The sequence below is a fragment of the Lepisma saccharinum genome, unplaced genomic scaffold (assembly GCF_977018435.1).
Source record: "Lepisma saccharinum unplaced genomic scaffold, izLepSacc3.1 HAP1_SCAFFOLD_519, whole genome shotgun sequence".
Taxonomy (NCBI): Eukaryota; Metazoa; Arthropoda; class Insecta; order Zygentoma; family Lepismatidae; genus Lepisma; species Lepisma saccharinum.
In genome coordinates, this window is record NW_028143201.1 from 156,029 (window position 1) to 177,853 (window position 21,825).

General features: G+C 40.4%; 1 protein-coding gene across 2 annotated transcripts in view; it reads left to right on the forward strand.

Annotated features, from left to right (window-relative positions):
• LOC145982987 (uncharacterized) overlaps positions 1 to 14,581 on the forward strand; it is a 58,587-nt gene extending 44,006 nt beyond the window's left edge. For both annotated transcript variants that reach the window (XM_083116268.1, XM_083116267.1), the window contains exons 2-5: positions 2,722 to 2,820; positions 5,914 to 5,988; positions 10,769 to 10,883; positions 14,101 to 14,581. In XM_083116268.1, coding sequence (XP_082972394.1) covers positions 2,726 to 2,820; positions 5,914 to 5,988; positions 10,769 to 10,883; positions 14,101 to 14,175 — 360 coding nt within the window. In that variant the 5' untranslated portion in view covers positions 2,722 to 2,725 and the 3' untranslated portion in view covers positions 14,176 to 14,581. The remainder of the gene's footprint in view (positions 1 to 2,721; positions 2,821 to 5,913; positions 5,989 to 10,768; positions 10,884 to 14,100) is intronic.
• The last annotated feature ends 7,244 nt before the right edge of the window (positions 14,582 to 21,825 follow it).

The following is a 21,825-nucleotide window of genomic DNA, read 5'->3' on the forward strand; positions in this document are numbered from 1 at the left end:
TAGGGGGCAACCCTCCCCCTCAAATGTCAATATGAGGACAAATTTAAGTGGGCATTTGACTTATGTGTCCCCCTCCGATTTCCATGAAACTTGGCAGGTGTATAGTGGGGTCCAAAGGAAGAAATGCGTGTTTTTTTTGTTTCAGCTAAAAAACTGTTTTACAGGGCGAAACCCACTCAATTGTCAAGATGAGGACAAATTGAAGTGGGGATCTGACCCATGTGTCCCCCTCCGATTTCCATGAAACTTGGAAGGTGTGTGTATAAACGGGCCCAAATGAAGAAATACGTGTTTTTTTTGTTTCGGCAAAAAGTTGTTCTAGGGGGCAACCTCCTCTCAAATGTCAATATGAGGACAAATTGAAGTGGGGATCTGACCCCTGTGTTCCCCTCCGATTTCCATGAAACGTGGCAGGTGTATAGTAGGGATGGCCAGAACCGGATCCTAGCGGATCCGAAATCCAGATCCAGAATTTTTTTATTTTAATTTGTAGAACTGTAACTGTAGAACAATTGTATAATTTTTGTATAACATTTCTATCTTGTTATATGTGTTAAAGGTTTCATCCTGGAATGGAATTTCTCACATTTATGTTTTCATTCACCCCCCCCCCCCTCAAATGTCAAGATGAGGAGAAATTGAAGTGGGGATCTGACCCCGAAACCACGTAAATATGGCATAGGAAGAAACAAGGGGCATACGGCCTCTCTATACACCTATCAAATTTCATGAGAATCGGAGGGGGACACAGGGGTCAGATGATCCTCACGTCAATTTGTCCTCATCGTGACATTTGAGGCGGGTTTTGCCCCCTAAAACAGTTTTTTAGCCGAAACAAAAAAAACACGTATTTCTTCCATTGGGCCCCAAGTATCATGGAAATCGGAGGGGGACACAGGGGTCAGATCATCACTTCAATTTGTCTTCATCTTGACATTTGAGGGGGTTTTGCCCCCTAAAACAGTTTTTAGCTGAAACAAAAAAACACGTAATTCTTCCTTTGGGCCCTTCTATACACATTTGAGAGGAGGTTGCCCTCTAGAACAAATTTTTTTGCCGAAACAAGAAAATACGTATTTCGTCATTTGGGTCCTGCAAGTTTCATGGAAATCGGAGGGGAACACAGGGGTCAGATCCCCACTTCAATTTGTCCTCATCTTGACATTTGAGAGGAGGTTGCCCCCTAGAACAATTTTTTTGCCGAAACAAGAAAACACGTATTTCTTCATTTGGGCCCTGCAAGTTTCATGGAAATCGGAGGGGAACACAGGGGTCAGATCCCCACTTCAATTTGTCCTCATCTTGACATTTGAGAGGTGGTTGCCCCCTGGAACAAATTTTTGCCGAAACAAGAAAACACGTATTTCTTCATTTGGGCCCTGCAAGTTTCATGGAAATCGGAGAGGGAGACTTAGACCTCCCTTGTAAGTGTATTAATTAATTACAAATCGCGCACGCGCACACACACACTATATATATATATGTGTGTATGTATATTATATATATATGTATATTAGCAGGTAACAATATGTTATAAGCACATTCTTACTTTCCAAAGAAGCGCATGTGGGATGGCAAAACGGATCCGGATCCGAAAATTCCGGATCAGGATCCAAAAGTACCGGATCCGGATCTGAAAGTACCGGATCCGGATCCGAAAGTTTTGGATCCGGATCCGAAAGTTCTGGATCCGGATCCGAAAATTCTGGATCCGGATCCGAAAGTTCCGGATCCGGATCTGAAAATTCCGGATCCACGGATCCGGATCCGAAAAATTTTAGGATCCGGATCCTTAGGATCCGGAACCAACCGGATCCGGATTTCGGATCCGCGAGGATCCGGATCTGGTCATCCCTACAGTCCAGACCCCTTATCAACTAGGCGATATTCAATAACCCTCAGGTACATCATATGCTTCTCCCAGAGTCTGCCCCCCCTCCCCCCCCCAAAGCAAAAGCTCAAACTCCGCCTATGGTTTCTGGTGGTTGAATTGTTTTGTTTATTGAATTGTTTTGTTGAATTGTTTTGTTTATTGTCGGTTTATTGTCGGTGACTACATCAAAAAGCCGTCAAGTTTAAGTTTGTATAAAAATTTGAGGTATTGGTTTGGTTTGAGTTGCTGGTTTAAGTCCACTTTATGCACAGTAAGGCTAATCGGGACTGGACCTACAGTTTAAAGTGGAATCCGAACCACTTGTGCCTCCACCGGGTATCAAACCCGGGACCCCTTGATTACAAGGCAATGACGCTATCACTGCGCCATGGGAGAGGCCCTTTTGAGGTATTGGAAACTGCAGAAATAAGTTATGTAGCTAGCTTTTTTGTAGGGCCCACTTATTCAGTTCTGTAAGGGTCCTAAAGCCGGCATCGCCGCCACTGTGTATTGCCAAGCGTTTTAACATAACACACTTGTCTTTATCAAGGAAGACGGTAGCATAAACTTCCATTTCTGAATTCTCACAAAGATACAAGCATATTGTGTTCGGCCAACAAGAGTGCAGTATTTTTTTACAATGGAAAGTTTGTTAAGTATTAAAGCTAATTCTCACCCTCCCACTGACAAATATCTAACCGGTCTGTGCTGCTAGAGAACCTCTCCTTACCCACAATCCACCGCACGAAGGCTTACAAGCAAGATGCTTGGGACAATTAACCGTAATGTAATTTGGAGCCACCTTCCTCAAGACACAGGCTCATAAACGCATTCCTCTTTCTTTCCAGAACCATGCCCAAAGGATGGCGGTACCAGACTCTGATGAAGTCTTTGACGCTCGTGTTGCTCATAGGCCTTTTCGTGACGTCAGACGCCATAGATTGCAGGTGGGTCAAGTCTTTGTTATTTTCCTTTGTCATATGGTGAACACTTTATATTTTTTTAAAAAAAAAATCATCGCTACAAATATTTCCAATTAATGAATTTGTAATATCGCCAAAATTATAACCGTAATTGTGATTCTTAAGCATTCATTCTAAAATTAACATTTCAAATTATAATGTAAAGTTAATGAATCTGATAGTACTGTGTAGTTTGTTTAGAACGATTTTGATGCACTTATTTTAATGTTTTGTAAAATTAATTTACTTCCACTGAGAAGAATTACACGAAGAAATATAAACTTATTCGTAAAAACAATCCCCTTTGACAAAAATTATGTGTAAAGAGGCGAATTGTGCCACTACTAAAAGTGAGGTGAATGTACACAAGTATAGCCCAATGTAAGGATACAGTGGGATTCATAAGTATTACCAAGCAAATTGCCTATTATCATGTTTATTCTGTTTTAACCAACGAGAGCTTCAAGAATTGAAATATAACCCACAAACAAGCTGCTAAAATCCTCTGCAACAGCATACGTAAAAATCCACGCAGGATGCAAGAGAAAAGTTATCTAAAATAATCATGGACAATTTGCCGAGAATATTTGTTCATCTGATTATCCTATGTGCAAGAATTACATAAACCCCAATCCAAATATCTCTCACTGCTCGAATACCTCTTAATTCAATGCCTTTTCAGTCCACGCCTACAAGCTAGTTCATGTTTGTTCATGCATAGTCATTGCTTAGTACACGCAACGGCAAAAGAAACAGTAGGCGAATTATCCATCACCATTTTCATTCGGTCTGTATTGCACAATATGATGATAATGAATTGAAAAAAAGAGGTCAATAAGCAGAGGGCAATGCCTGTTTCGCACCAACATAATTTCATTCCTTAAAACAACACAGGATGTAGAATAAAAAAGTAATGAAAATAACGATGGACAATTTGACTCCTATTATTACTTCTGGGTTACGAGACGGAATGGTACTCGTATAATTTATCTTCAGTTATAAACTTTCAAATTAATCTACATCCATGAGTTTTTTCGTGTATAGGTCAGTTGTGATGCATTTTAAAGAAAACAGATCTGTGCGAATACTGTGTTTCAATTTGCAAAGGTATGAAAGTTTCTGCTGATTGATTTGGTTTATTTTACTTAGCATTTCTGCCACTTTTGGCGAATCGCGAAAGATGGGGATGGGTGATGATATGAACGGACACTCACGAATAACATAATGCCCAGGTCAGGATTCGAACCCGGGACCACTGGTGTTGTAGCGCGCTGTGCTATCCACTCTCCCCGGAGGTCAGCTTGACTATATAATATTTGTAAAGATTGATTGATTGATTGATTTTAGTTTATTTTACTTCGCGTTTTGTGCCTCTTGGCTAATTTGCAAAGATGGGGATGAGTGATGTAATGATGAAATTGATGAATGGACATTCACAAACAACCAAGCCCGACCGGGATTCGAACCCGGGACCCTTGGCGTCGCAGCGCGATGTGCTAACCACTCGGCCACAGGGTCGGGCAATATTTGTAAAGAAAGGGGCGTATTTAGTGCATGTTGCAAACACATGTTGAATCCCTCGTATACTGACAGACAGATCTATTCATTTAAGTCTACCTTATGCTCAGATAGGCTAATCGAGATTGGACCTACAATCGTGATGGAACCCGACATCCGTTGATTACAAAGGCGTCAACTTTAACCGCTGCGCCATTGCGTAGAACCTGTTTTTCAGCAAAAGTAGAAACTCTACAGCCAAGTTCAAAGATGTAGCTAAATAAATGCTCAAAAATATATACGTAGATCCTGAAATATTCGCTTCCCTGTAAAGGCGTTATGTGTGTTGCCTAACTTTACGGCGATAAGTTGATTTTAATAGCAAATTTTCAATAGAAAGTTCTACCACCGCCGGCCTTGCAGTGAAGCTAGTATTTCAGGATTTCGGTGTTCCATTTTTATTGCCTGTGACTGTACGTCCCAATTTTCAACTCTTGCACGTGTGACGCAATGATGATTTGTATCGTTTCATACAAAGCTTTTCCTTCCATTCATCTTATTATTGATCATCATTAAGTAGTTGTCAATAAAGAAGACACTGTACTTACATTTACAACTGCCAATTTCTGATTCTTCATATGTAGTTCGTTTCAGCATACAACTACGTGCATTTTTTTGTAGAATGCAGTGTATTGTGATTGAGGTTTCAAAAGTGCTTGCAAAACACTTAACAAAAAAATCTACGTCCTACATTGACACTCACACTGTACAGCACAGGATAGTAACTCTGTTGCTGAGAAAATGGTAACTATTTCCTTTTTAAACATAGTTCGTTAATTTATAATCTACAGTAAAGAATAGCATACGGTGATTTTCCTAGTGTCAATGCGACATTACTTCTACATGAAAGGAACATGAACAAGTCTGAACTTGAACCCTTCGGCGTACAAGGATATTGAACGTAGTATTTGCACTGACGTTCTCTCCTACATGCGACAACAGCGCCGCAGGTGGCAGTTCCGGTATTTAATTCCTTCGAATTCTTTGAAAAAGACTTACTCTTTCACTGCAGAATGGAAGGAAACGGCAATTGTGTTTTAACCCAATGAGTGATATGAGAGCTAAGAAAATAAAATAACATATTTTATTTAATATTCAAACTGACGAAACCATTTTCTGTATTTGCGAGCATACAGTGCTTCAACAATAGAATTTACATGATAACAGTTATATTATTGATTTATTTAAAGCATTTATACTTGGCTAAATTTCAGCTTCGTAAAATATATAAATGGGACCTACGTCTCACACTATCGGACATCAGCGACAAATCAAATATACATATTTCAACTGGTACTGTATTAATCTTTAAACCCTTGCAATAAAAAGATAGTAGTCAAATACAGAAAACTCTGCTATTTATCGTTTATTTCCTTCAACACCTTGTGTTAATTACGTATAGATTTGGTTTAATTCATTTCAAAAAGACATCCCAACGAAAACATCCAAAGATACAGTTTGTTTTTCTTTATTTTTCCATTCAAAGACAGATGCCAATGATACAATTTCTTTGTTTTCCAGGAGATTCGTGTTCGCCCCCATGTGTCGAGGAGTAGCGGCAAAACGAGCGGCTGGGTCAAATCCTCCAGCAAGCAGGTAAATATAAACAGTTTTGAAAAATATGTAAGGAATAGTGGAAAACTTATAAAAGTGTACAGTTCAGAGTTATTGTCGAATCGTCACCACTAGAGTACTGCACGGGACCACTTTCGCTCGCTCGCTTGCACCACCACCCTCGAGCGTATACAATGAAATATCATTTTAATGTGACAATAATCGTAGACACACTATATGTAAAATATCTGCCTTGGTAGTTTCAGCCCACAATCATCTATTTCATTTTCACACATCATTGCGTATTGATAAGATTAACTAAAATACATTTTAACATGGAGATGACTATGTTCACTTAAGTTTCAATTTCATTGGGTCTAGCACTTCACGATTCATATTTGAAGATCCTCTACCACAGACACATTACGGTTATACGTGTACTACTGGGCTTCGGGTGTATGCCACTCGTCTTGCCTGTTCAAGCGTTATTGATCGAGCGAGAAAATTTCTCAATTCCGTACGCTATCTAGTGTTGTTCGTGCGAACTATTTGGCGCTCCAGCGAAATCTTCTCCTTGCAGCACTCTGTCTAAACACTACCACAAATTAATATTTTCTCATAATAATGAAAGCAATCTTCACAATGTTTATAAAATTGTGTAACTTATTCTTAAACTTTAGAAGATTCTATTTTTTAGTAGTTTTAATAATAACTTATAAATACCTCAATGTGTACTAAGAGCAAAATGTTAAAAGCAATGAGTGAAGTGATACAATTGTAAACAAATATTTTAGTCAAAATACTGTCAATGTGTGTATGAGCGAGGGTGCAGTTGCAAACACACACACACATGGGCGTAGCTTGGGACCTAATTTTGAGGGGGCAGAATTAAACTTAGGCCTAATTTTGAGGAGGAAGAATCTAACTGGTCCTATTTTTGAAAGGGCAGAATTAAACTTGGGCCTAATTTTGAGGAGGAAGAATCAAACTGGTCCTAATTTTGAAAGGGCAGAATTAAACTTGGGCCTAATTTTGAGGGGGCAGAATGAAACTGGGCTAAATTTTGAGGAGGTAGAATCAAACTGAGCCAATTTTTGAGGGGGCAGAATCAAACTGGGCTTAATTTTGAGGAGGCAGAATCAAACTGAGCCAAATTTTGAGGGGGCAGAATCAGAGTTGGGGCCGAAATTTGAGGGGGTAGAATCAAACCTGAGGATTAAATTTGGTGGAAGAGACTCGAAAAGTTTTTCATCTAAAAACAGCGTACATAAATATTTGATAAATAACTACGACGTTTGCGAAATCACAAATATTACTCTTTGTTACTTTGCTCAACTTGTAAATTTTAATAAACCTGAAAATTTTAAAGGGGCAAGTGCCCCCCTTGCCCTCGTCAAGTTACTCCTATGCACACACGCACACACACACATGCATGCACACACACACACACACATACATACATATATTGAGAGAGAGAGGGGTACATGCGGGCCTGTGTGTGTTCACATGCTCGAATTACCTTCATTTCGACTTTCAAAATTACATAAGGCACAATTCAAACAAACCTACATGATAAAATGCGAGCCTCTTTGGAAATCAGTTTTAGCTACGGGCCTATGGGCAGGGCCGGATTAAGACGAAATTTGGCCTGATGCTTGAAATCTTCGGTGAACAATAAACACAACGACGTTATAGTTACGTCACAGCGCAAGAATAATAGTAACTGTATGATAAGTAATGCTATGTCTAGGCGTCCGAAATTGGGGCTCCAAATTTCATTCTAAGATTTATTTTCAGGTTAATATAGCAAAAGAAAAACGTTCAGCTTTCAAAAAATTCTCGTCTATTTTCATCTGGGCCTATTTCAGGAATGGCCCTAGTGCTGCAGCATCAATAGCACCCACCTTAATCCTGCCCTGCCTATGGGTACTGTTACTTCGTAGGTAGCAGTCAAAAAAGGGCAATATCTCTGCCTACAGCCACCAACCTTTCTTTATTCTCTGCAACATTTTCGTGAAGTTTGAGACGAAAGAAAGACGAAAGAACATGTGAAAAATAAACAAGTACATGCATATTCCTTTTCACAAATATCCCTCTGCATGAAAGTTAGGAATTCCGCTACTTCACTACATCTTGGAGGCATTCAACCTCTGCTGCCCACTGGTGGCGAATTCGAAGTTTGTTTATCTTCGTTTCTCCTGTTGAATTGAGGGTACTGAAAAGAGGGAATAGTTTCGACGTATCTTTCAGAAGTTGCGTGCTCAATTTGCTAAAAATGAAAAGACCGAATAGGAAATGGATTTAGCCTGAGGCTTTTTGATTCTTTTCCGTCCGGACATCGTTAGCTCTTGCGTTCGTTCCTTAACTTTTTCCCTTCCTCTTTCGATGTCGGACACTGGGTCTGTAGAAACTTTCAGAATAAGAAAATCAAATACGCATTTAAGAAAAATTATATGATAATGAGTTAATTGGATTATGAGTCTTTAGACTACTGACAAAGCGCACATAGTCTGTTAATTCAGTGGCGTACTCCAGTGACGAGGTCGGGGGCAGGGGCGCCGACTTGTCAAAATTATTGTGGGGCCTCTGATCACTGAAATAAATGAATGAATGAATGACTCACTCCCTCCCTTTTTAAAAAATAAAAATTACGTCTTCTTATAGCAGTTTTTAAGCAGCTATTATATTCCTCATACAAATGAAATGTAACATGAAAAACGTGTGTCTGCTCATTTGTTTTTTAGATAACAATTAACATTTTTATTTAAAAGTAGGCTATGTATTTACATTAGGAGGCCAACATAACAGTTTTATGTCTGCCTCGGTAGCCGAGCGTGTTGGGTGGTCGACTCAACTCGCTTTGATCCGGAGGTCTCGGGTTCGAGTCCCGGCGAGGGCATGGGTGTGTTTTAATGTATGCAACAGACTTGTAAAGAAAGGACATGTGACGGGTGCAAAGAACCGTAGTGTTGACGTACCCATAAAAAGAGCCAATATTTACAATATTTAACAGTTTTATTTAATTATTTACATAAATGCTAACACAAATCGCAGGCAAATAGTTTTACTTTTTTGTTCTTGCTACAATATCTTACTTTTTAAATTTAATTTTGCAATAATAAATAAACACATAGCACGCCGTGCTTTAGCAATAATGCCTTTCATCATAGCCGTTCCCGCTTTTGCAATACAGACTTTTCATAAGCTTTCCTTGCGTACTTTACTGCAAGCCAGTGTGAAATAAACTCAAAGACTTTAGAATTATTTTCCCCTTATTCTTTGGACTAGAGGAAGAGATTTCGAGGATAACTAAATATCGTACATATAAATATTGCCTGAAAATCGTGTTTACAACCTCAAATTGTTCAGAATTCACTAAACAACATACTGGTATAATTGTCATATCACCTCGTTATTTTGAAACTCTTTTTAGTAAAAATGTTAACAATACTCATAATTATATACTTAGTATATAGTAATAAGTCGTGTGTTTTGCTGTCTCCGTTCATAGCCCCCCCCCCCCCAAAGTTGATGGTTTAGCGGTCTCAGCCCCCCAAATTTGATGGTCTAGAACATTTCAAACGTGTATTTAAAGTTAAGTTCATGTTGCACAATTCAGAGTAAACTTTACAAGAGAAGCAAAATAATACATTAGATCCTCTTAAGCAAACTTATTTGAGGGGCTCTGCCCCCACATCATTAACATTGGGGGGGCTCGAGCCCCCCGAGCCCCATGGAGTCGGCGCCTATGGTCGGGGGGAACATGAGAGACCTGTTCAGCTTAGCTCTTCCAGCAAAGAAAAACTACATAAATAAACGTTATTTTGGCCCAAAATATTCATTTTTGCATGGTACTCTAGAGTATACTAAACGTGACTATGTCTTTTTAGTATTATTCCCACCACCTCCTTACCCCGCTCATTTTATTTCTGACACACTCGCTGGCGTATCCACAAGTTTCGAAATGGAGAACGATATCAAAATTTACCAAGTTTCGATGTCTGGTGAAGGCACATTTATGGTGGTCGGAATTCACTATCTCGCTACCATGTGTTTATTCCCTACAATAACGATCACCCTTATGCATGCATACGTGCATATGGGGATTAAGGAGCGACCCGCTGAGAAGAGACTGGACTCCCAGCAGTATAATCCTCTGTAGGCTTGTATTGTGTCCTGTCCATGTGTGTTTATGATTGTCTTCTCGTCAATTTCATCTTTCCTTTATTTTGATTTGCTTTATTATTGTACTTCGCTTTTATGCCACTTTTGAATAATTTGCGAAGATGGAGATGAGTGATGAAATTGATGGGTAGACAATCATAAACATCCATACCCAGGCCTGGATTCGAACCCGTGACACCTGGCGTCGTAGCGCGATCTGCTAACCACTCTGCTACGGTGGCCGTCCCAATGAAGCAAAAGTGCCATGCATATACATATACATCAGATATGGTTAGCAAATGACAAGACTCATGCGTACATGTGTGTCATCAGTGGATTTAAGAGGATCTCTCAAGGCGATCACCTCCTCTCGAGACGCCAAGAATTAAAAATAATGAGTGAAATGTAAGTGGTGACCATCCACCGTTGAAGTCTAAAACTAAGCAATCACCCCATGAGACGACGCCTAAAAGGCTAAATAAACTAACAATAAAAGGTTAAAAGAACGGTCATCCCTCTCCACAAGAGATTCTTTGGGGTGCCATTCTTGTGCATGTGTATGTCAGAGTTTTAAAACACTTTATTCAATTGTACTCTTTTCGTGTAACATAGCGTGCTATCTGTATTTATCACAATCTTTATTCCCGCTCTTGTGCAGAGATATCCCATCGCTGGAGGACCTATTTGGGATGTTCATGGAGTCCCAAGGACAAGTGCCACTCACAGAATCGGATGCTTCTTCTTCGTCCGCGAGAACGTGGACTGATGATCAGGTGAGGTCACAAAGTCTGATTCTACTACCCCAGCAAAATTCCTCCCCCTTCCACTACGATATTCCGAAGTCAGAATTTCTTCTGGGACTTTCAAGGGAATCCTCGTGTGGTTTGCTCTCACTGTTATACAGATATCTGTGATACGAAATACTTTAAAGGTGCCAAGTATTACGGATATCTAGACAACAGCCAAAGCAAACCACATGAGGATTCACTTGGGTTCTCTAGAAGGAACATTAAATACGTGTCATTTTTTTAGAATTTGGAATATTACATCAGTTTTCGAAGGACGAGAATTTTCGAAAAAGGACTTCGTTGGGGCAGGCCCTCGTCATCCAAATAATAGTAAGCCACTATAAATAACCTGGACAATTACCTACAATAAAGGGATTAAGGGGGAATTCCCCCGAGAGAATGTTCGCCCAGGCTTGTTCGTTCTGGAAAAAATAAAATTTCCTCTTCTCTGAGTAAATGTGGACTGTCGTAGTTCCTTTTCATTATTCATCAAAAATTTGGAATAAAGTATAATTTAATTTAATATGAAAAAAACCTAATTCTATAGAGTGTCTATAAAATTTACTTACAACTACACTTTTGAATGGCAGACAAACACATACCTTGGTTCATGTGATACACAGAAATTCTTTATGGTGTTCAGGTGACTTCCGGTAGCACTTACTTCATCTAATTGGAATCCCAATTCTGTCCATACTCGACTTATAGTATGTCTTCGTCACCGTTTGTAGTGGCACGAGTGCTATCATTCACCAGAGTTTGGTACACTTGCACTTTCACACACCCTCACAGAAACTTCTGAAGTCTAATGACATAGGAGGCAATGTAATTCTCTCTCTATCACTCTAGCGCGCTGGAAAATTATGGTTCATTTCCAAATTATGCAACTCCTGCCACCTAGAATAGACAAAGACAGGTTATTGGTTGTGAATAAACAGAAGCAGATTCCCATATTCAAGTAACCGTCCTGTCCCTAAATTGTGAAGTTGCAAACAAACTTTTTTATGGACAACCTATTTATGAATAATCAAATCTGCGAAGAATGGAGATGTGTAGGAAGCAACCTACACATTCTCGATCTCGACCATAGCCCCAGATAACCCTTGATTAGAGGCTAGGTGAACAACAGATGCTCTTTATGTAAGGACATTATCAAAAACAAACAAAAATCGCACATCGACAAATTTTGAATAATGTTGACCCCTATCACCATTTGGAAATTAACAGCCTTCATTTTAGATTAGAAAAAACTAGCAATAAGTTTATTATTTTTATAATTGATAACAGAAATAAATTTATTTAATTACTATTTCATCAGAATATCTAAAGCAAAAATTGAGTTAGCTCAAAAAATTGATAGCCCAGTCAATAAAGGTTTCATGTTGGGAATAATTCCGTAAAAGTTGAATTTTGGTCAGTTGTTAGAACACTACTAGTAGTGCAAAATCTCAAAAGTCCCCGCCCCTCCCCCTGGTGCTCCCCCCCAGCCCCCACCCAAACATCAATTTCGAAAACTCTCAGTTATTGACCGACATCTCCGTAACCAATGGTCGTAGGCAGGTAATCTTTTTTTGGTCATAATCCTCATTGAATGGGCTACAAAGAAGATTCTGTTTAAATTTTCGATAATGTTGGTAGTTTTGCAGTAATTTAAAAAATAATCTTAAAAAAGTACTTTTAAAGTTTTTGCCTTGTAACTTTTGAACAAATTGACAAGAAATTGTTTCGAATAAAAGTTGTAGCCAAATTTATAAGCTTTAAAACGATATAAGGTTTAATGTATTTTAATGAAAGATGCGCCATAAAATATGTTTCCAAATGGAGGATAGTCTCCCAAAAAAGTGTGTCTTTATCACAGTCCGGCGGTTAAGACCGGAATCATTAACTTTTTTATAAAAACAAGAGACTTGGTAGGTACACTAGGCCTACTTAAGATATGTTCAGTCTAGTAGCTAATCGCTACCTGCGTGCTGACGCCCGCCATGTTGAAAAGAGTCCGCCATATTGGATATTTTTGATTTGATATAGCTACCTCGGGAATGGTGGCACCTATCAACTTCCGGTTCTTTTTTTCAGAAACGTTCCAAATTGTGTAAACTTTCATAATATATGGAATAAATCTATTATCAAAAAATAAAAATAGTAGTTTTGTAGAAAATCTCATTATTTACATTTTATGTTAATAACTGAATGTTGAAAGTCTTAATTCTCAAACCAAACAATAGTATAGCTGCTTTCTGCGTATTTTATGATTTATCTGTAGTTATCACCAGCAAACACATAGTATTGTCAAACATTGAAGTACCCGAGGACCACTGTCGCTCTGTACTCCTCCATCAGAAATCAGCAGAGCTGGGTTGACAACAAAGACACTTACAACAAATATAACATTATAGCTATAAGTGTTGGAGGTTCTTTCATGATACAGAAATTTTATTAATCTAAAATCCTCATGTTGACAAAAGTGGATCAAAGTAGCCCATTCTAACCATGTCAAAACGAGTAAAAACGATTGGGATGTTTCCCAATAATACATATTTCCGGAAAGCCTTAAGCTAAGAACACTTTTCTCTTCACAAACTTTTAGCCTCTTATATAATATCTAAGAAACTGAAAGTTAAAATATACAAAACAGTAAATTTGCATGTAGTATTATATGGGTATGAAACTTGGTTCACTACATTGAAAGAGGAACATAAATTAGGGGTATTTGAAACTAAAATCCTTAGAAAGATATTATTTGGACCTAAATGCGAAAAGGAGGCAGGTGAATGGAGAAGGTTACATAATTTAGGACTGCATAATGTGCATTCATGTCCATATATTATTATAATAATTAAATCAACAAGACTTGGATTGGCATGGCAGGCCATGTGGTTCGAATGAGAGAGGAAAGATGAGTTTTCGCAGGATTCTTGTTGGGAAACCTGATGGTAAGAGACCTATAGGAATGCAAAGTTGTCTGCCTGCCGGAGACTGAACCCGGGATCGAACCCATGCCGTCCCGCAGCCGCCGTCCAAAGCAAGGTGTCTTAGACAGCACGGCCACTGAGGAGGACATTATTATAAGTACTATTGTTCATTTTTATATCAACGACCTGACTCTATCTGCAAAAAAATAATGTCGATGTAAGTTACAGACTAACCATGTCTATTTCTATCTATTCCCCTACTTCTAACTTTCCATTTTCTTCTTTTTCAGGGTCCAAAGTTGGAGTCCTTCTACAAGTGGTACGTGAACAGAAAGCACAATGCAGAAGCGACGTACGACGAATAAATAAGCGTCTCAACCCTCGCTTGTATATCTAATTAACCAAACCCAAATTCTCAATTGAAAAAAGAACTCGTAATGCCCAACAAACCATGACAAAAGAATTGAAAAAGAAAATAATACCTAGTTACTCAAAATGCCTCGAATAATTAACGAAATTTTAGAACTTGTAGTTAATTGAGAATTGATTAACCCATATGTTTGTAAGTTAATTGTTATTTTACAAAATGTAAATTGTTTGCCTGTATTTAAAAATTATAATATATCGAGACCCTCAGTTCTAGTGGAATAGATTGGTTATGTAATTTCTTCTAGGAGCTTGCAATAGGGGCTGGCTGGCTCAGAGAAGATTCCATTAAAAATTGTCATATCCTCGTATTTATTGTATACATTTAGACAAACATAAAACTTATATTCCCCTAATAAGGTTGTTGTTATTTTAGTATCTGTTCATCCTGATAAGAATCATGGTGGAAGAAATCATGTCTTTATCTCATCGTCCATTATGAGTTCCCGAACTGCCGTGTTGAACATTCCATTTGGCTTTCGGAGAGACTACGTCTATAGTGGGACCACTGGCAAAATGACCTGTGCAGAACCGCGTCTCCTGTGCATAGTACTGGCGCGTGGAGGGTAGGGGTAGAGTGGGGCAGGCTTTCTTAAGGCACGAGTTGAACGGATGGAGGGGAAGATGCGCGAAGGTTTATGGCCGAAGGCTTTCTTGTTTGTGGTCGCTTTATACACTAAACTGCTGCATCGAGGGTTTTTTGCTCGAGCGTCTAATAGTTCTCACAGATGACGCTAGACGGAATTGACAGCTTCTTCGCTCGAGCGAATAACGCTCGAACAGGCAAAACGATTGGTGTACGCTGGAAGCCCAGTAGTACACGTATAACCATAATTTGTCTGTGATGGCCCTCAAATAAGGTCACTTCTGTTTCCACTGCATCATCAGAATCAACGTGAACTCCTCTCAAGTGTTTTTAAACTTTAGAACGCATCACCTTCAAGTTCGTAGCTCTGAAGCAACTGTTGGCTAATGTCTAATCTCTTCTGTTTCATGTCAGTAGTGAGCTTCCGAGGCACCCACCCTGCACAAGTTTTCTGTGTCCCAGATCTGCTATTATGGCCTGCACTCGCTCTGCCTGGGTTTTGCGACGGTTCTCTCTAGTGTGCGCGTCAAATCTTCTGCATATGGTCTTGAACGGTTGAACAGCACCAGCGAATCACAGACGTGCGGCGTTGCCTTGTTCCGTGACAAGGCTTTTCGCTCAACCACGCTGTCTCTTTTCCGTGTGAGATTTCGACATGGCACCGCTGCAGTTCGCTGCTATTGGCTATCGCCATGTGCAGGAGATTTGACGTGCACTCTAATGAGTTCATCGGCATGATTCCGACGACCTTCCGTCAATTGCAGTACGCTACCTTCCACTCCGTTCTATGTCACACACGTTGAGAGTTCCGCGGCTGGGGTTTTCATTACGAGCGCGAACAGCCCAACGTCGTACAGTACTGACGTCTCCACATCCATCCCCATAAAAAACCTTCATTCTCCGATGAATGACAATTAGGGCACATTTTCTGCGGTTAGAAACTCGATCACCACACGCTGACCAGTATAATGCATGGTCGCTCAAAATTCACCGTAAGAAAAAAAGTAGGAGGCATTACTTTTCAGCATGCACTCATATTAGCAAATTTCGAAGCAACCTAAACACATTGACACTAAAAAGATTTTGTTTTAAAAAAATAACTTACCTGTTAAAATTTCCTATCCTCAATAATAAATGTGGCTTCAACATATGAACGTCACTATTTGAAAACATACCGCAAACTGTGGACGATAGAAATGGCGTGATCTGTTTGTGTCGAGGTCAGAGCAATAGACACGCAACACGTCACCTGATTAACCAAAAGAGTCAGCATCTTTGAGAGTGTCGCTTCAATAATTTAATCATGTCATCTTCATCCTCACAATTAGCCAAAAATTATAGAAAAAGCGACGCTAAATAAGGATATACGTATAAAACAAAGCAAATGAGTCAACAAGCAAAATGGGTTGACTTTAGAAAAAAGTATCTTTATAATGCACGTAGTCAATATGCTTGGTGGCACAGAAAAAATACAATGAATTTTCCGGTTATTTATTTCGTAGCCCTTATAGTCATTGCGTGCGTCACAGCTTGCCATCTGTCATGTTGTAGAAATACTCATTGTTGTTGAATACGTTAAAACTTTTTCAGTAGAAAACTGGTCAGTCACCGCTCAAATAACAACTCCAGTGCCACGCAGAGAATCTTCTAATACATAAAAATGTATGTATGTACGAGGCGCATCCAGAAAGTAAGTTTCCCTATTTTTTTAAAAAAAAAAAAAATCAACACAGTTTCAGGAAACCATTTATTGGCAACAGGTACAGCAAAGGTTCAGCTATTTTTCAACATAGCAACCACTAGAATTGAGACACTTGTCGTATCGCGGTATCAACTTTTGGATCCCACTGTCGTAGAACTCTGCCGCCTGTGAATGGAACCTGCGTGTGACAGAAGTCTTCAGCTCTTCGTCGTTGCCAAAACGCTCACCGGAGGACAGGAATTTCTTGAGGTGCAAGAAAACGTGAAAATCGCTGGGAGCCAGATCAGGACTGTAAGGTGGATGATCAAACAACTCCCAGCCAAATTCCGTCAAAACAGCTGCTGTGCGCCGAGCCGTATGTGGACGAGCATTGTCATGGAGGAGCACAACACCTGCAGTAAGCATGCCACGCCTCTTGTTTTGAATGGCATGTCGCAATTTCCTTAGTGTTTCCAAGTAATGGTCAGCGTTCACCGTTTTACCTCTGGGGAGGAAGTCAATGAGCAAAATGCCCTTCATGTCCCAAAACACGATGCACATCACTTTCTGTACCGACAGCGTCTGTTTGAATTTCTTCTTGACCGGAGATCCACTAAGCCGCCAATGCATTGACTGCTGCTTGGTTTCCAGGGTGAAGTGCGAAATCCACGTCTCATCGCCCGTGACGATTCTGTCGAGGAAATCATTGCCGTCATCATGGTACCGTTACAGGAATGTCAGTGCTGCTCCTGAACGTTTCATTTTGTGTTTGGGTGTCAGGTTTTTCGGCACCCACCTGGCACACAATTTTTTGAACAGCAGGCGCTGCGTGAAAATCTCATGCAACACGGATCGCGATATCTGCGGAAAAAGGCTACTCAACTCCGTAATCGTGAAGCGATGGTTCTCTACGATGCGCTGCCGCACCAGCTCAACCAGATCATCAGTGATGAGGGATGGACGCCCACTGCGCTCTTCATCATGGACACTTTGACGACCTTCCGAAAACTGCCGACACCAGCGACGCACTATCTGCTTACTCATAATGTTCGGCCCATAGACCTCACAGAGCTGACGATGAATGTCAATTGGCGCAATGCTTTGTGAATTCAGGAACTTTATCACCGACCGAACCTCGCATGCGGCGGGAGAAGGAATACGAGCTTCCATTTCGGACCATTGCTGCCTCGCTACTGGCATGCGGCGGGAGAAGGAATACGAGCTTCCACTTCGGACCACTGCTGCCTCGCTACTGGCACCGGGCGGGATCTGTCCGCCTGGCATATGATTGATACGTCTTAGCTCTGCTGCGCATGCGCAATTTACACGGCTCATTATGTTTACTTTCACGGGAAAAAATAGGGAAACTTGCTTTCTGGATGCGCCTCGTATGTTTGTTCCCGCATAACTCTGGAACGCCTGGAGCGATTTCAACCAAACTTGGTACGCGTATCACTTGCAACCTGGAAAGAAATACTGTGGAGGTAAGACACCGCTGGCACCCGCGGGGGTGGGGGTTGTAAGGGGGGTGACATGCAAAATAATCGAAAACTACCCATATTAGTGTGGAATGCATAGTTTTCGGGGTCGTTAAGATGAATAGTGAAACTCCCAATGCAGTTCAACTCTGAGACACCCCTGGTACCCCTGGGGGGAGGGAAGGGGTGACATGTACAAATAATGGAAAACGACCGATATTAGTGTGGGATCCATTGTTTTCGGGGACGGTAGGAAGAATAGTGACACTCCCAATGCCAATCAACTCCAAGACACCCCTGCCACCACTAGGGGTGAAGGTGGAAAGGGGGTGACATGTAAAAATAATCGAAAATGGCCGATATTAGTGTGGAATCCATAGTATTCGGAGTCGCTAAGATGAAAAATGATACTCCCAATGCCGTTCAACTCGAACACTCCCCTGGCAGCCCTAGGTTGTGGGAAGGGGTGACATGTAAAAAAAATCGAAAACAACCAATATTAGTGTGGAATCCATAGTTTTCGGGGTCGCTAAGATTAATAGTGACACTCCCAATACCGTTCAACTCAAAGACACCACAGGCAGCCCTAGGGGTGGGGTTGAAAGGAGGTGATATGTAAAACGACCGATATTAGTAAAGAATCCATAGTTTTCGGAGCCGCTAAGATGAATAGTGATACTCCCAATGCCATTCAACTCCAGGACCTCCCTGGAACCCCTAGGGGTGGCGGTGGGAAGGAGGTGACATGTATAACGACCGATATTAATGTGGAATCTATAGTTTCCGGGGTCGCTAAGATGAATAGTGACTCTCTCAATGCCGTCCAACTCCAAAACACTCCTGGCACCCCTAGGGGGTGTGGGAAGGGGGTGACATGTAAAATGACCAATATTAGTGTTGAATCCATAGTTTTCAGGCTCGCAAGGATGGATAATGACACTCCCAATACCGTTCAACTCCCAAGACACTTCTGGTATCCTTTGGGTAGCGGGTGGGAAAGGGGTGACAAAATATGACCGATATTAGTGTGGAATTAATAGTTTTCTGGATCGCTAAGATGACACTCCCAATGACATTCAACTCCAAGACATCTCTGGCACCCCTAGGGGTGGCGGTGGGAAGGGAGTGACATGTGAAACGAACGATATTAGTGTGGAAACCTGTTGTGTAAGGTGCTGCCACCTAGGCAAACAAAGCTGCACTATGCCAGTGCCTGGTACAGTACGTCCTCCGACCTAAACCGGTATACCTCACTTATCTCTTGCTTCGGCTAGCACGACTAACACTACATGGTGGCAGCGGTGGGATCCGCATTCGGTCGAACGGAAGAATGGAATAGCTAACATGGGATCCAGATATCGTGGCTCTACTAGACTTTTTTGAGAACAGAAAACAAGGTACGTGAGTTTTAAACATGCCTAACAATAGTGATTCGTCGGTAACCGGCAGCGTTTTGCATTCGCTAGTGAATGTGAATCCTCCTGAACAATTTGACTTTGTTCGGCCAGAACTGTGGCCATTCTGGAGAAAAAGGTTCGAACGTTATCTAAGTATTTCGGGCTTGGTTAACAAAACTGAGGACGAAAAAATCAACCTACTTCTATACGTAATGGGTTCACAAAGTGAGTAATATTTGTTGCGTTTCCCGGAACCATATTCAGTGAGCGACTTGATGAACAAGTACGATTCTGTGTTTCTGCCACATCGTAACGTAAGTTTTGAACGATATAAGTTTAATACCAGAGTGCAAAATGTGGGGGAACCAGCTGACGTGTTTATCACGGATCTGCACAGACTGGCTGAACATTGCGAGTTTGGTAATATCAAGGACGATATGATTCGGGACAGGATCGTCGTGGGAGTAGCTGATAAACGTGTGTCCGACAAACTACAGATGCAGCGAGAATTGACGCTTGCGGAGGCAGCTAATTGGGTTAAGCAGTACGAACAAGAGCAGAAGAATTCACATGAAATTGCCGACCAAGGACAGGTACAACAAGTGACCAGACGACGCGAACAGACGACCGGCAAGGACTACGCTAGTAGAACCGCGACCGGAAGTGCAACGTACAGGGGAGGTAATTCTCGACCACCAGCTCGGAGTAAGTACAACACAAATTTAGAGAAACCGAAGAATTGTCCCTTCTGTGGAGGACCATTTCACCCGAAATTAAAGGATTGCCCAGCTAGAACAGTGGCGTGCAGGTAATGTAAAAAGTAGGACATTTTTTTTCGAGTTTGTAGGAAGAGAAACACGAAAACAATCAATCATTTTGAATTTGGTAATGTGAATGAACAAGACACTAACGAAAAATCGAGTGTGGAAGATAATTTTGTAGGAAATATTAAAGGATCTACTTCTAATTCAGAATTCAGTTGGTATTGTTCAATTTTCATTAAGGAACTTGGCGATAATGTTAATTTTTTGATCGAAACAGGTGCTGATTGTGTATGTGTACCTGATAAAGAGTTATTTCAAAAAATGTTAAGTAATTTAAATGCAAAGCAATCTGGCCTTAAAGGACCCGATGGTACACAATTAAAGGTGTTAGGTACTACGAATTTTACATTATGCTTTAAAGGCAAGGAATTATGTACAAGGGTATATGTAGTAGAAGGGTTGCAAAAACCATTGCTTGGTCGAAATGCATTCACTGCTTTGGAAATGCTGAATGTAAATAATCTGCAAAAAGACATACGATCTTTCACAAAAGTTGACATTAATGCACCAGAATATTGTAAATTGTTTCAGAACATTGGAGAATTTAAGAAAACAGATTCTATTACTATGAAACCTAGTGCAAAACCATATGTACAGGTTGTACAGTGTCTCTCAAAAGTTTTAGGACAACGACATTTTAAACTAGGCAACCCAATTTACACAAGCCGTTGGTGGGTTGCGTGCAGAGTTAGGCTCAATTTCAGAGTTGCCACATGCAAAATAGATATTTATAAAATACGCGAAAGAAATATAAACAAGTATTATTGTATAAAATTATTAAAAATATCACTATTATATCGCAAATGACAAAATTCTTTCTGAAAGAAAAAAAATAGGTTTTCTAGTATTTCATCGGTGATGAGTCTACAATAAGGAAAAGAGGTGAGAGGAAACGAAAGGTTACAAAAGAAAGAAGAAAGAGAAAGCGAAAGGAGAAGAGGAAAAGTAGAGGAGAGAAGAATGATAGGATAGACGGGGAGAGGAGATGTAGTGAGGAGAATGGAAAAAGATTCGAGGAGAGATGAGGAAAAAAGAACAAAGAAGAGAAAAGAGGAGGAAAACGAGAGGAGAGGAGAGGAGGAGACGAGAAGACGGAAGTGGAGAGTAGAGTAAAGGAGAGAAAAAGAGAAGAACGAAAAAAGAGAGAATAGTGCAGTGGAGTCGGAAATCTAAGACAGGAAAGGAGATAAGAGGAGTGGAGAAGAGTGGGATGGAGATAAGATGCGAGAAAAGTAGGGAAGGCGATATGAGATAAAAGCAGAACGGAAAGAGGGGAGAGAAGAAGGAGAAGGAACTGGAGAGAAGAGGTAGTTGCAGAAAATATCGTCTGAGCGTCAAGAATGGATGCATTGGTCAAATTATCGACATGAAACATTCAATAACATTTTGAAATGTACTGGAGAATATATTAGATCGGTGCGAAATGCCTTTTGGCTGAGTTCAGAGCAAATTAAAATCTTCCATGTAAGATCTTTGATTTTACCTGCGATTACACCACTAAAAAAATGAACGTAATTTTTAATATTTATAAGAATTATTCAATTTTTCTCCACTTCTCGGTTCGTTGAAATGGAGATTTTGTAATTCAATATTTCCCCTCCCCCATCGTTAATTCCAAACTGA